The sequence below is a fragment of the Chiloscyllium punctatum genome, chromosome 1 (assembly GCF_047496795.1).
Source record: "Chiloscyllium punctatum isolate Juve2018m chromosome 1, sChiPun1.3, whole genome shotgun sequence".
NCBI classification, from domain to species: domain Eukaryota; kingdom Metazoa; phylum Chordata; class Chondrichthyes; order Orectolobiformes; family Hemiscylliidae; genus Chiloscyllium; species Chiloscyllium punctatum.
Window position 1 is genome coordinate 121,838,412 of NC_092739.1, and position 14,630 is coordinate 121,853,041.

A 14,630-nucleotide genomic window follows, 5' to 3' on the forward strand; every position below is an offset into this window, starting at 1 on the left:
GCCAAAAGCTATTTGATTGGCTCCAACGGTGGTATGATGGCTCAGTGGTTAGCATTGCTGACCCACAGCCCAGGCACCCAGCTTTGGGTGACTGTCTGTCTGTGTAGAGTTTGCACATTCTCCCCGTGTCTTTGTGGGTTTGCTCCAGGTGCTCTGGTTTTCTTCTAAAGTCCAAAGATGTGCAGGTCAGGTGGTATTGACTGTGGTAAATTACCCATAGTGTCCAGGGATGTGTAGGCTAGCTAGATTTGCCCAAGGAAAAATTAGGTGGGTCTGGGTGGGATGCTCTTCCATGGGTTGGTGTGGACTTGATGGACTAAATGGCCTGTTTCTACACCAACACTGGGATTCTGACCTCTTTTCCCTTTATCAGTTACTGTAAGCTGTGGCTTTCAGTCAGGAAATGCACCAAAACTGACACTGCCAAAAAATGAAGGTTAAGCCCTTATTCTTAGTAGCTTCCAGATCTAGAGATGGATCAAGCAGGATATCTGAGTCAAGAAATATTCTGACTTCCAGCAATACGCATTGGGAAAAGTACACGTAATTTTTTGTACAGAGGAATTTAATTTTTACCCCAATGTATAAAATGTGTAATGGTCTTTAAGTTGTCAGAAACTACCAAATAATGTACATTGAGATGAGAAACAAACCCCATTGCAAATCAGTATGTGTCACCTGCTTGACCCTAAGATACTGGAAAATGCCAACTCTGCTGACAGCAAATGCATGCAGACTGCTTTCTACTTTTGATCTGTTATCTTACTGGATTGTATTAAGCTCTTGATTTTAAACTGGGAACCATTATCAATGATTCTGTTTGAAATAGTATAGCTGATGCCCTCCTTCCAACACTTCAAGGATGTTGACAAATTTCTTACCAGCAGAAACATAACATACTGTTTGCATCTTTCTTTTCTCTTCTTGTCCTTTTTAAGGATAATTGCCAATTTTCCTCTCACAACTTGCCGCTATTTAGTTAATTGATAAAACTTCAAAGCAAACATGTTTTTATTTACTATTCGTCATAAGGTGAAAATTTCTTGTGACAGCTCCATAGTGTATGTTTAGGGATATGACTGAACAGTTTGAGTCCAGGCATATATATTTTAACAGTTCTTCTGGACGGGCTACAGTGCAATTATTTTGTTTTTCAAATGATTTAAAATGGATTTTCATTATTTTGCTTACTGAAAGTGCCCATATTTCTGTGCTAAATTGATATATTTACAGTATGCCTTAACCACCCCCTCCACACCCATATATTGATACTGTGTATTTAGAAAGTTTGGTGTACTTTCATAATTCTATACATTTCCATAACTATGGATATTGAAACTCTTTTGAAATATAAATATGGTTTAACTTTTTCTATTGAATATAATTTTAAAGCCCAAAGGACACTTAAACTCTAGCAATATGATCTTAGTACATTTTGAAAAGGAATTTCCAACAAGAAAAGAATTAGCTCCAGTCTTGTGAACCGTATTGTAGAGACCACTTGATTTAAGTTCATATATTCTTTTATACCATATCTTCAATGTTTTCATTGAGAGCACAGAGGACAAGTTATGCATACTTGTGAACTTCCAACACAGCTTTGTAAAAATCATTATTTTTAATAATTATTAATTTGATTCTTGACTTTTATGTCACTTTTTAATTTTCAAGTATTTGTGCTGTAGTCAGTTATTTTAAAAATGCATTGCAGTGGGACCTAGGGGTCAGTTTTGACATATGTACTGAATAAAAACTGAAAGAAATGCAGATGCTGTAAATCAGAAACAAAAGCAGAAATTGCTGGAAAAGCTCAGCAAGGTCTGGCAACATCTGTGAAGAGAAATCAGAGTTAACATTTTGGCTTTACTCAGGTCACCAGACCAGTAATGTTAATTCTGATTTCCCTTCACAGATGCTGCCAGACCTGATGAGGTTTTCCAGCAATTTCTTTTGATGTACGTACTGCTCTGTGTATTACATGGTAGAAACAGATTTCTTCTTTGATATGAACAACTGAAAAATGTCCTGCCTTTGTGCACAAATGTGAAAAGTTCAACCTGCTGCATAGGAAATCAGTTAATTGAAGAAGTGTAATAGTGCTCTTGAAACATTAACTCTCTCTAGGTGCTGCCAAACCTGCTGAATTTCTCCAGCATTCTCTGGGTTTGTTTCAGATTACCAGCATCCACAGTATTTTGCTCTTATTTGAGAGGTAATGTTCCTGAGAGAGCTTTTTTTGTAGCACTCAAGCATGTTCCAAGATGTTCTCTCCCTTACATTTACAATATTAAAACTACTTTAAGCTGTTTGTTTATTTTTACCCACACAGAGGAATGTTGTGATTTGTTTTCTAATGTTCTTCATGTACTAGAAGAGGAGTGAGATTGAATGCCATTCATTATGTATTATTGATGTGTTTGCAGAATGGTCCATTTATTTCTGTAAATATAGCTGAGTGCAGAAGAGAAAATATAGTTTTTGTATCAACAGCAACAGCTTGCAAATGTAGTGAAATGTCCCAAGAATGTAGTCAGTCAAAATTTGATAGTAAGTCACACATATGACTAGTGACAAAAATGTAAGTTTTACAAAAAAGCTCATGAAAAAAAGTAAGAATAGGAGAGGTTGAGAGGGGAATTCCACAGCATAGAGCCTAGATGGTCGAATATTTATACACCATTGGAGCTGTGAAGAGGTCCAAGAGGTCACGATTGAAGGGATGTGGCATTCTCAAAGATCGTGGGTTTGAGAGCAGCACTCTGGGGTGGCATGGTGTACACTGTTGAAGCCCAGAGTAAGACTCTGGGAGCAGCATGGCATAGGCCGGACCGAGACAGTAATGGCGGAGAAGGAAAAGTTGGGCTTTCATTAAATTATCTATCTTTATTTTTTACTTTAAGTTAATGAGAATGGTGCCGATTCATGGCGACAGTATAAACTACTCACTGTATTTTATATTGAATACATGTGTCAATAAATGATTCAATTCAAGAGCAGACCATTTAGCCCTTCAAGCCTGCTCCACTGTTCATTTGTAATCATGACTGATCAATCAATTCAAAAGATTGTTTCTGCTTTTCCTCCATATCCTTTGATCCCTTTAATGCTATATTCAGCTCCTTCTTGATTTTTTTTTTGTTTTGTCCTCAGCTTTCTGTAGTAGTGATTTCCACAGGCTCACCATGCTCTGGGTGAAAAAAATTCTATCTCAGTTGTAAATATTTTACACTGTATCCTTAGACTGTGACCCTGTTCTGGTCCCCTTTGCTATCAGGAATATCCTTCCTGTATCTGCCAATTTAGTCCTGTTAGAATTTTATAGATTTGTGTGAGATGTCCTCCCTTATTCTTCTTAACTCCAGTGGATGTAATCCTGATTCAATCTCCCCTCCTATGTCAATTCTGCTGTCCCCGGGATCATTCTAGTAAAGCTTCGCTGCATTCTCTCTATAGCAAGAACATGCTTCCTCAGATAAGGAGACCAAAACTGCGCACAATGTTCTTGGTGTGATTTCACCAAGGCCCTGTATAATTGCAGCAAGGTATTCCTCCTCATGTTCTCAAATCCTTTCATTATGAAGGCCCACATACCATTTGCCTTCTTGACTGCCTGCTATACAGTATCTGAATGCTTGTTTTTAATGACTAGTTAGCAAGGTCACCTAGGTCTCACTGTACATTCCCATCTCTCAATTTATAGCCATTCAGATAATAATCTGCCTTCCTGTTTTTGTTACAAAGTGGATAACCTCCCATTTGTCCACATGTATTGCATCGGTCATGGATACATTTGCCCATTCACTCAGCTTGTGCAAATCATATGGAGGCCTGACTTCTTCCTCCTCCCAGATCACCCTTCCATTCAGCTTTGTGCCATTTTATTTTTTCTTTTCTACTCCTAGAGGACTGAAGCTGTTTGCAATACTCTTGGTGTGATCTAAGTGGTTATTTGTATAGCTTTAACAAAACCTATCTATTTTTATATTCGATTCCCTTTGAAATGTAGACCAACTATTTACCTTCCTCATTACCTGCTGATTATGTATGCATGTTTCTTTGTGATTAATGCACAGGGATTCCCAAATATCTGTAGTTTTCTGCAGTTGTTCTCTATTTAAATAAAATTTAGCTGCTCCTCTTCCTGCCAAAATGCAGAAATGTACATTTTTCTGCATTTTTGCCATCTGTCAAATTTGAATTTGCACATTCACTTAACCTGCCTATAACCCTTTGTAGATTCTTTGTGTCATCTGAACCACTTGCCTTCCCACCGAGTTTTATGTCATCCAAGCCATTAATATATATTATAAATAATTGTTGTCCCAGCACTGATCCCTGTGACATTCCACTAGTTACAGGTTGCCATTCTGAAAATACCTCCTCCTCCCCACTCTCTGTCTTCTATTATTTATCCATTTGCTATCCACACTGTTCTACTACCTCCAAAACCATGGAGGTAGTAGAACAGGTAATAAGAACCATGGAGTTCTTATTAAAACTCTTAATCTCCTTGCATAACAACCAATATATTATTTGTTTGCTGATTGTTTGGTGTGCCTGTATGGCATCTGTGTTTTATGGGTCAGGATCCTGAAAATGCTTTCTTAATGCGCAATGGGTGTATGAACACCATACAAACTTTAGTGATTCAAGCAGTCAGCTCATCATCACCACCTCAGGAACATTAAGGATGGACAAGAAGTGTGAACATTGCTAGTGATGTCCATATCCTACAAATAAATATTAAAAAGTACAAGGACACCAAAATTGTTTTACATGCAAACATCTAATATTTGCAATTCATTTTTTAAAAAAAGTTGTTATTCTTTGTAGCAAAATGAATGCATGTCACATTTATTTCATGTATCAGCCCTAAATGCCTGAAATCTGTGTTGTGTAAACTTAGTCACATGAGTGGTAAAAGCTGCAGTAATGATTTATTTTTATAGAGCAGGCAGTATATAAAGTGTGATAGAACAGGACAACCTAAAATAATACTTATAACAGAAGTGAGGCTGGTATAGTATTGGTATTTACAGTTAAATGACACACCATCTGCTTTTAGAAACATTTTGAAATAGAAATGACATATTACAAAAAGACAAATTTGTGATTATAAGGAGAATTGACTGTCTTGTATATTTTATAAATATTAACATGTAGAAACATTAAAGGCAAAATCAAATCCTGTTGAATGAAAACTAAAATTCCTGCTGATGATTCATGACATGGATAGATGTATTAACTCGAAATTGTTTAAAATTCTCTAAGTTATGAAATCCCTCCAGCAAATATCTTTTCTATCCCTCCTCCCTTTTAAAGACACTTTCAACTTCCCTCTGTTCCGATGTACCTTGGCAGCAAATCTATTAAAAATTATTTCACGAAATGTAGGCATCGCTGGTTAGGCATGGTGAGCAATAATTTGTGAAATTCATCTGACAATTTGCAAACATGTGGGTATTCTTAATCGTTGCATGCGTAGTAGCAATTTCAAAAAGTGAACCAAAGTGGCCCTTGCTTGACTTTCATAATCTGTAAGGAATTGTGACTCTGGCTCGAGTGTAAGTGATAGAAAGTAAACTAAATGGGGTAGATGAGATGTTAAAATAGTGGAAATTGTGAGGGACTATTTAATGTTTGCAAGTATACAAAAGAGCAAAGGTCATAAGCTTACCATACAATTTTGCAGGCTCCTGAATGCATTATTCAAGCCCATTGTCTTTTGACCTAATTTGAAGGCCAATGGTTAATACACTTGTTTCAAAGAAATCTTAGACCAAACTTGATTTTGTCTGGGATGTGATGCACAGGATGCCACAAACCTAAAAGCAGATCCAATGACTTGTCCTGTTTATTTCTCATTGTTTTATACTCAGTCATTAAGAAAAAAAATGTTCATAATGATATGACAATTAAAGCTAAATTTCTTTCAACTTAAACACTTGAAAATAAGCTATGATGGGCTTATATCTGCCCAAGTGTAATTCTGTTGTTGAAATACAGTAGACGACCCTTATTGCTTTTTGTTTTTGGTTTTGAAGGAACGTATTGTGGTTGAAAATGAAGACTGGTTGGTCGTAGTTCCATACTGGGCCATGTGGCCTTTTCAAACTTTACTTATTCCAAGAAGACATGTGCTTCGTTTACAAGATTTATCTGATAATGAGAGAGATAGTAAGAAAATTATCATTTCTTGTATACATGAAACATCACTTTTAAGAACTTTTCAAATAACAAAGGAGAGGGTTGAAACAGTTAATCGTAGACTTACTGTGTAATGATGATGCTTTTAGTCAAAATTCTTTGTTCATATTGACTTAGAACATTGTATCACCATGGAGAGCAATGTTAAATGCTTGATGTATTTAAAGTAGAGTTTGATGGATTTCTATAATCAATGGTGTAAAGGGTGATGGGATAGTGTGGGTAAAAGGCTATTTAAGTGTTGAGCAGCCGTGTTTTTAATAATTAGTGGAGCAGGCTTGGTAGTCTGAATGATCCACTGCTATGCCCGTGTTGCCTCCAGCCACATAATAAGATTTTAGATTAGATTCCCTACAGTGTGGGAACAGGCCCTTCGGCCCAACTAGTCCACACCGACCCATCCAGACCCATTTCCCTCTGACTAATGTACCTAACACTATGGGCAATTTAGCATGGCCAGTTCACCTGACCTGCACATCTTTGGACCTTGGGCGGAAACCGGAGCATCCGGAGGAAACCCATGCAGACATGGAGAATGTGCAAACTCCATACAGACAGTCGCTCAAGGCTGGAATCGAACCTGGGACCCTGGTGCTGTGAGGCAGCAGTGCTAACCACTGAGCCACCGTGCACAATGTTATCTCATGGATTGGGATAAGGGGGAGGTAAAGTAAACTAATGCATTACTAAACAATTCAACTCAACAATTAATTGATTTTCGATAATTGCAATGTCACAATTGATAAGTCTTGCTTTAGTATTTCAACAATGCTGTCTATTCCTGGGCTCTCCAGTTAGCAGAACTAATTTTAATATGGCTGATGCCTTTATGCAGACTTAAACAACCCATATCCTATTGTATGACAGATATGCACATGTGCAAAGGGTTCATGGTCATCTTCAAGTAGTCTGTGAAGATGCAGTGATTCTCATCATCTTTAACTGGGCACAATTTAATACTTTGTATTCAGTGATTCAATTAAAATAATTGATACTCAGGTAAAATTAGGGATTGCAAAAGAAATTATTTGAATTGTGGTAGGGTGTTACTGCACAATATTCAGTCAGGATGTTACTTGCTTTGTCATATTAAAATGTTGCAGGTGAAGCTTTTATTTATTTCAACTAATTACTTTCATTTGTCATTTTTTTAGGCCTTGCTTCTATAATGAAAAGACTCTTGACGAAATATGACAACCTGTTTGAGGTCTCTTTTCCCTACTCAATGGGATGGCACGGTAAGGTTGAAGAAATCATACAGTGAACTGTATGTGAGAGTAGACTTGCTGCATGGAATCTTCTGGGGGTCTGAGCATTTTTTAGGCTTTAGTGAGATGTGTGACAGAATCAGATGAGAAGTCAAGTGAGGCCTATCTCAACAATGACAACAACTCATGTTATCTTTCCTGCTTTTCACATCAGCATAACAAGTTTCTCACTAGGCAGCAACAAGTTGCCATTTAAGGAGGATAATTGCTTGTTACAGCTTAACTTTTCTAATTAATATTCAGACTTCTATCATACCAAACTCACCAAAGAATCTATAAGTTGAGAAAATTCAACATCGAAACCAGACTAGGCACTTGGCAGATTCAGTTCGCTTGATCAGAAGGTTGTTCAAGTTGGTCACCAGGCACAAACACCACAGGTGTTCTCAATGGGGCACTGACCACATGCGCCCCATGAACATTGACAACCGATATGTGTCAAACTGTAAGAACCCTCTTGACCTTTCTCTGATCTATGTACATTTGCTCTGGACTTCAAAAATGTACCTTGGTCTGCACCAGAATTGCCATTGTACTGCTGAAGCAAGCGCACTGAATGATAAGGATCCAGCTTCTGGCTCGAGCCTACCTGAATGCTCACAGCACCCCTGCCTTGCATTGCTTTGCTTTGCTTTGCCTTGTCTTTTTGCAGTTTGTCTGTCAACCAGAAATACCTTATTCATATTACTACTTCCTTGCCTTACCATTTAGTACAGATACAAAGGCAAGGGTCTTGCCCATAGTTGTCGCAGGTTGTAGTCAAGTCAAGAAGGCAAACCTTTGCTGAAAGATTACAGTAAGACAAGGCAAGTCTTCAGTACCAGTCCAGGGGCTTGGATATAGCCAGTAAACCACTCAGGATGGTCAAAGTCAGGTTGCTTTCCACATAAGGGCTGAGGAGCTGGAAGTTGGGTAATGTACCCAACTACAGGGGTAGTTTAAATCTACAGGGGGCTGTTTTCTCCTGGGGGGAGAGAGAGAGAGACAGGTATTATGGGGTTGACAGTAATTGGCAGTTATTATTTTTGCATCGGGGGAAGAGTCCTGAGTGAGTGATTAGGCAGCGCTGAGAACATTCAGGGTTAGTGGTGTCAGATATTGGGGTGGGTGAGAGAGAATAAGGGAAGATATTGCAGGCGGTACTGAGTGGTAGAGTCATGAGCCTTAATGGAAGGCAGATACAGTAGCAAAGATAGAGTGAACGTGAGATAACTGAGAGAGGGAGGTAGCGCTGTGGTGGCAGAATTGAGAAAGTCATTGACCTTACTCCTACAGTGTAGGATATGCTTGAGATTCACTGACATATGTGCTAAGGTTGTACTAGGCTGGCATGGTCTGACATCGTGGCCTCCTCTAATGGACTTGGACTTGGGGATAGAGGAGACCACATATCTAACACACCAGCCAACAATAGTTCCAGGTCCCTGCCTATACCACGGATCATTGATTTCCTCCTGTCTGCCATAGCAGGGGCAAATGTCAGGAACCATTCAGTGCTTGTCCTGGTGCACAGTGGGCGCAAGGGATGCCAATCAATTCTGAGATATCCCGAGTGGCAAGTCTTTTGGGAAAGGTGTATGGTAACAGGGGGCTGGAATCAGATGTGAGAGGTGCCATGGGTAGATTATTAATACGATGAATTTGGTAAGATACAGTGAGAGAACGTTATAAACTTCATGGCAAAAAACTCGATGCAAGTCACATTTCTTTGGCTATATGCAAGATTCAGCCCTACGTTACTATTCACAATGAAACAGATGCATCAAACACTATGTTAACCAAGATCATGTTTAAAATGTGAAAAATTTAAACTGTAAGGCAGACCATCTTGAGATGTTTCAGCAGGAAATTGATAAGTTAGATAATCATTGGGTAAAATGGGATTCAATGTTCTGTTCTAGGGATACACTGCTGCTTAAGTAATGAACAGAAAAAAAGGTTGAAGTACTCAAAGTGAAGCTAAAACTTTCTTTAGTTACATATTTGATTTGCTTTGCTTTCTGGTTGTTTTAAAGATATTGAGAGAGTAAGAATGCTTAGTATAGATGCCATATCTGAGGCTGCATGAAGTGTTTTTCCCAGAAGCAGAATACTGGGGAGAGCTGTAGCATAGTTCAGTTTAATAATTGTGGTTCTACTATCAATTGGAAATGGATATAGCAATCATTTTGGGCAAAATAATATAGTAGCTACTTTAGTTAAACTAGGCTGATTTGCAGAGGAGGTATGTGAGTATTTAAACTGTATTTATTTACTTGATTTGTTATAATGTTCATCAAGTGATTTGGCCTATGATTATATTGTTCTGCGGAGGCTAGCGTAGTATTGTCTGAAAGTCTTGTAGAAAGAAACTGAAAGTTTTGATTCTTCACCTGTGCCCCCAACCCCTTGGCCAATGAGAATGGGTAGGTTTTCAGCCATACTTGCTCAATGTCACCTTGACTCTTGGGTTTCGACAAGAGAGCAAAGCACTGACAACAGACCATTGGGGAATCTGCTGACTTAATTCAGATTCTGCCATGATTTTAGCTTCAGGTTACATGATTCACTCTCAGTGCTAAATTTATTGTGGCCGACCACAACCAAATTGATCCAGAGCCAGAGAGGTCCTGCAAAGGTAGGATCTCTCCTGCCACAGACTTCCCTATAAGTTAATACTAGGGACCGTGAATAATTGTCCTCGGCAGCAAACAAAATTCCACTTCTACTACCATCTGTGAGTCCCCCCAGATGGTAGTCAGGTTTTATAGGTGTAAGCTTTTATGGTTAAAAGCTACCCAATGGTTCCATATGTGTTTGTTGCTTTAATCCTTCTGCTCTATTTGCCCTAATTTGAAATTATAACTTCAGCATGGAACAGAAAAGCTAAGTTCCTTAGATTTGAGACAGACTATATTTTTTATATTCATTTGTGGGATGATGGCATTGCTGATTGGCCAGCATTTATTGCCCTTGAACTGGCTTCTTGAAGAGCTGGCTTCTTGAACCGCTGCACTCCACCTGCTGTGGGTTGGCCCACAATTCATTAGGGAGGGAATAGCAGGATTTTGACCTAGCAACCTTGAAGGAACAGTCACGATGGAATTAATGTTAATATTTATAAATAACTGTTCTACCACTGAGAGTTAGTACTTACTGATGCTAAAACAATAAAATTGGTATACTCCAATATGAAATCATTAAATGTAGTTCAGTGCATTCCTGAACTGGTCCATTGCATAAACTGGTTATTAACTTGGGGTATTAATTTAGTAATCTGTTGCAGGTGATCCGAGAATGACTGCCCTCGATAATAAGACAGCTTTTGACTGAGTATGGCATCTAGGAGTATGAGCAAAATTGGAGTTAATGGTATCGGGAGGGGCGAGGGGAGAGTCTGTGCTATTTAGTTTCACGCCTAGCAGAAAGGAAGTTTGTTGTGTTGTTGGAAGATAATCATCTTAGCTCTAGGGCATCTCTGCAGCAGCTCCTCTGGATAGTGTCCTGAACACAATCATCTGTAGCTGATTCATCAGTGATTTTGCCTCCGTCATGAGGTTAAAAGTGGGGATGTTCGCTGATGATTGCATAATGCTTGGCATAATTTGCAACTCCTCAGATAATGAAACTGACCATGGCCTTATATAGCAAAATGTAGACAATGCCCAAGCTTGTGCTGACAAGTGGCAAGTGACATTCATGCTGCAAAAATGCCAGGCAAATGACAATCTTTAAAAAGAAAGAATGTAACCATCTTGCTGATGTTCAATGGCATTAGCATTGCTGACACCCCCACTATTAACATCCTGAAGGTTACCATTGGCCAGAAACTGAACCGGACTAATCATATAAATACTGTGGCTTCAAGAACAGGTTAAATGCTAGGAATCTTGCAGTGCGGAACTCAACTCTTAATCCCCAAATGATGAACTCCCCAAATAACTCCTGATGAAGGGCTTTTGCCTGAAACATCAATGTTCCTGCTTCTCAGATGCTGCTTGACCTGCTGTGCTTTTCCAGCACCACACTCTCTTCTCTAATCTCCAGCATCTGCTGTATTTGCTTTCTTCTAAGTCCCCAAAGCCTGCCCACCATCTATAAGGCATATACCAGGAGTGTGATGCAATATTCCCATTTGCCTGAATGAGTGCAGCGCCGACACCATCCAGAGAAAGTAGTCTGCTAGGCAGCTCAATCACCATCTTCAACATTAATGCAAATTGGCAGCACTGAACACCATCTACTGGATTCATTACTGTCATTCAACAAGGCTCCTCTGACAAAATCTTCCAAACCCATGTTGTCTATCACCTAGAAGGATCAGGGGAGTAGTTATAAATTGAAAACCATCCTGACTTGGAACTATATCACTATTCCTTCACCGTCACTGTCAAGATCCTGAAACTGTCTTCCTAACAACACTTATGGGTGTTTCTACACCTCTGGGATTAGCAATTTAAATAGGCAGTTCATCACCACATTATACAGGACAATTGGGGATGGGCAATCAATGCGGGCCTAGCCAGCAAAGCCTAAATTTCACTGAATATTTTTTTAAAGAAACTTCCCAATTGATACTCTTGTATTAATAATATAATTATATGTCAACAGGTGCCCCCACTGGACAGTCCTTACTTGATGACAACAGTCATTGGCAGCTTCATGCTCACTACTATCCACCATTATTACGGTCTGCCACAATCAGGAAATTTATGGTGGGGTATGAGCTTTTAGCTCAGGCCCAAAGAGATCTGACACCTGAACAGGTGAGAATGAGCACAAAGGGCAGCAAAAATGCTTGAGGCATTAAAGATACAAATTGGTTGGTTGAACTATCTTTCTCTAAGTGTTTACAAGGGAAGACTTGAGAACTGCGTGTATACTGTCAATTCCTCAGAGAAGTCAAGGAAGTAAGGTGGGTAGGATCTTCCTCTTTCAAATCCACATTCATCTTTATTCCTGAAAATCAATTCCATTATTTTACATTTGGATTGAAGTAGGATTAATGTATCTGTTGTCCATGTCCATGTTTCCAAACTACTGGCACTCTCCCAGTGTATACCTCCTGACCTTTTGTCACCTACACGGCACAAGGCAGAAATGTGACTAAATGCTTGCTACTTTCCTGAAGGAGTGCAACTCCTGAAACATTGAAAAAGCTTGACACTATCCAGAACAGAATAGACTTTTATCAAAAGCAACCACCACCTTAAGGAGTCACTCTCCTACTGGCACACAGTGGCAGCAGTGTGTACCATCTACTACGAGGCACTGCAAAAACTTTCCAAGGCTCCTTCAACGGCACCTTCCAAAACTAATCTCGACCACTTTAAAGGATGAGTGCAACAACGTGCATGGGAACATGTCCACCTGCAAGTTCTTAGAACTGACTTAGAAATGAATCGCTTCTTTCATTGTTATTGGGTCAAAATCCTGGAAGCTCCTTCCCAGCAGGACTATGGGCATACCCCATGGATTGTAGCAATTTGAAGAAGATGACTTGCTTGGAAATGTATTTTCCTCTCTTCCTGCATTTGGACCCAGTATGCACGAACTTCCTATGTAGTGACACTGTGGGAGTACCTTCAACACATGACCTGAAGCTGGTGACTCTCCAGCATCTTATCAAAGGTACTGGGATGAAATTGACCTTGATAGCAACATCCACATCCCATAAATTAATATGAGAACAACTAAGTTGACATAAATTAGATGAAGAACTTAGACAAATTTAATGGAATAAAAACAAATATAATCTAGGATATGTATTTATCCCAGAATGCTCAGAGAATTGCATTGCTCAGAGAAATATTTTGTGACAGTACCAGCTGTTTGGAAACATAGACATGGACAAGCACAGGCCCATTAACCATATATCAATCCAGGTAAACCTTGGACACTGATAACAAATTGACAGAAGAGGCAAAAACTACAAACACATGTTGCAGGAGTTGTAATGAATGGGCAAATTAAAGTGCAATCAAAAAATAGTGCTGGGTCCATTCCTGTTTTTCATCAGAGTTGGACTCAAAACTCATGTTAGCAGTCAAATTTGTAGGGAGTATCAAACTAAGATGGGCAATGGAATCAGAAGAACCAGCTTAGAAAGGACTTATTATGGGTCATACTGCTGTCCATTTCCACTGCTACAGTGAGGAAGTGTTAAACCAGATACCACAATAGAGGAGAAACCACTGTGTGCAGACTTCAGCTTCTGCCATACATCCTGAGCTATATAGTATCCAACTGGGTATCTCTGATTTAGATTTCCACTCATTCTTATAAAATGAATGGATGCAAGGTTAAGCAGTTCAGGCATACACTAGAAAACATTACCACATTAGATTCATTAGTTACTTACCTGAACACAACCTTACATAGGTTACTAGAGGTGGCAGAAAGATTTTACAGGATCATTATGTTCATAATCTCCTATCCATCCCTACATTGGATTTTAATTAATCTGTTGTGTTAGTTCAATTACTACTTGTAACGAGATCATGTTTTAACCTGCAGGCTGCTGAACGCTTGAGAAATCTACCAGAAATTCACTACAAGCTGGGGCAGAATCAGCCAGAAAAATGAATGGAATCGAATCAGCTGCAAAAGGCATGCATCATCAGTTTTTTTTTTGCTTCTGTTAATGTGTCTTTTGTTTTTAGAGATGCTTTTTTTTTAAATGAAAAGCACACAATTCAAAAACATTGATGTCTGCTTTACTGGTGTAAACTGTTTACTATTAAACGTTGTTTTCAAACATGCACGTCTCACTAAATGACACTTTAGCCTGAACAGAAATGGTTCCATGTGGCCCGACACTTGTATCCGGAAGAATTAGGAGGAGAAGTAGACAATTCAATCCCTCAATGAGGTAAAAACAATGACTGCAGATGCTGGAAAGCAAATACTGGATTAGTGGTGCTGGAAGAGCACAGCAGTTCAGGCAGCATCCAACGAGCAGCGAAATTGACGTTTCGGGCAAAAGCCCTTGATGAAGGGCTTTTGCCCGAAACGTAAATTTTGCTGCTCATTGGATGCTGCCTGAACTGCTGTGCTCTTCCAGCACCACTAATCCAGTAATTCAACCCCTCAAGCCTGCTCCGCCACTTAATACATTCAAGGCTGATCTCATGCTCGCTCTCCATAACCGTTTAACCCATTACTAATGAAACATAT

The 14,630-nt window shown here is 39.2% G+C and overlaps 1 protein-coding gene across 2 annotated transcripts in view; it reads left to right on the forward strand.

Moving 5' to 3' along the window:
* The window catches only part of galt (galactose-1-phosphate uridylyltransferase), a 63,905-nt gene extending 49,692 nt beyond the window's left edge, over positions 1 to 14,213 (forward strand). For both annotated transcript variants that reach the window (XM_072573292.1, XM_072573293.1), the window contains exons 8-11: positions 6,045 to 6,177; positions 7,362 to 7,445; positions 12,066 to 12,220; positions 13,971 to 14,213. In XM_072573292.1, the coding sequence (XP_072429393.1) occupies positions 6,045 to 6,177; positions 7,362 to 7,445; positions 12,066 to 12,220; positions 13,971 to 14,039 (441 nt within the window). In that variant the 3' untranslated portion in view covers positions 14,040 to 14,213. The remainder of the gene's footprint in view (positions 1 to 6,044; positions 6,178 to 7,361; positions 7,446 to 12,065; positions 12,221 to 13,970) is intronic.
* The last annotated feature ends 417 nt before the right edge of the window (positions 14,214 to 14,630 follow it).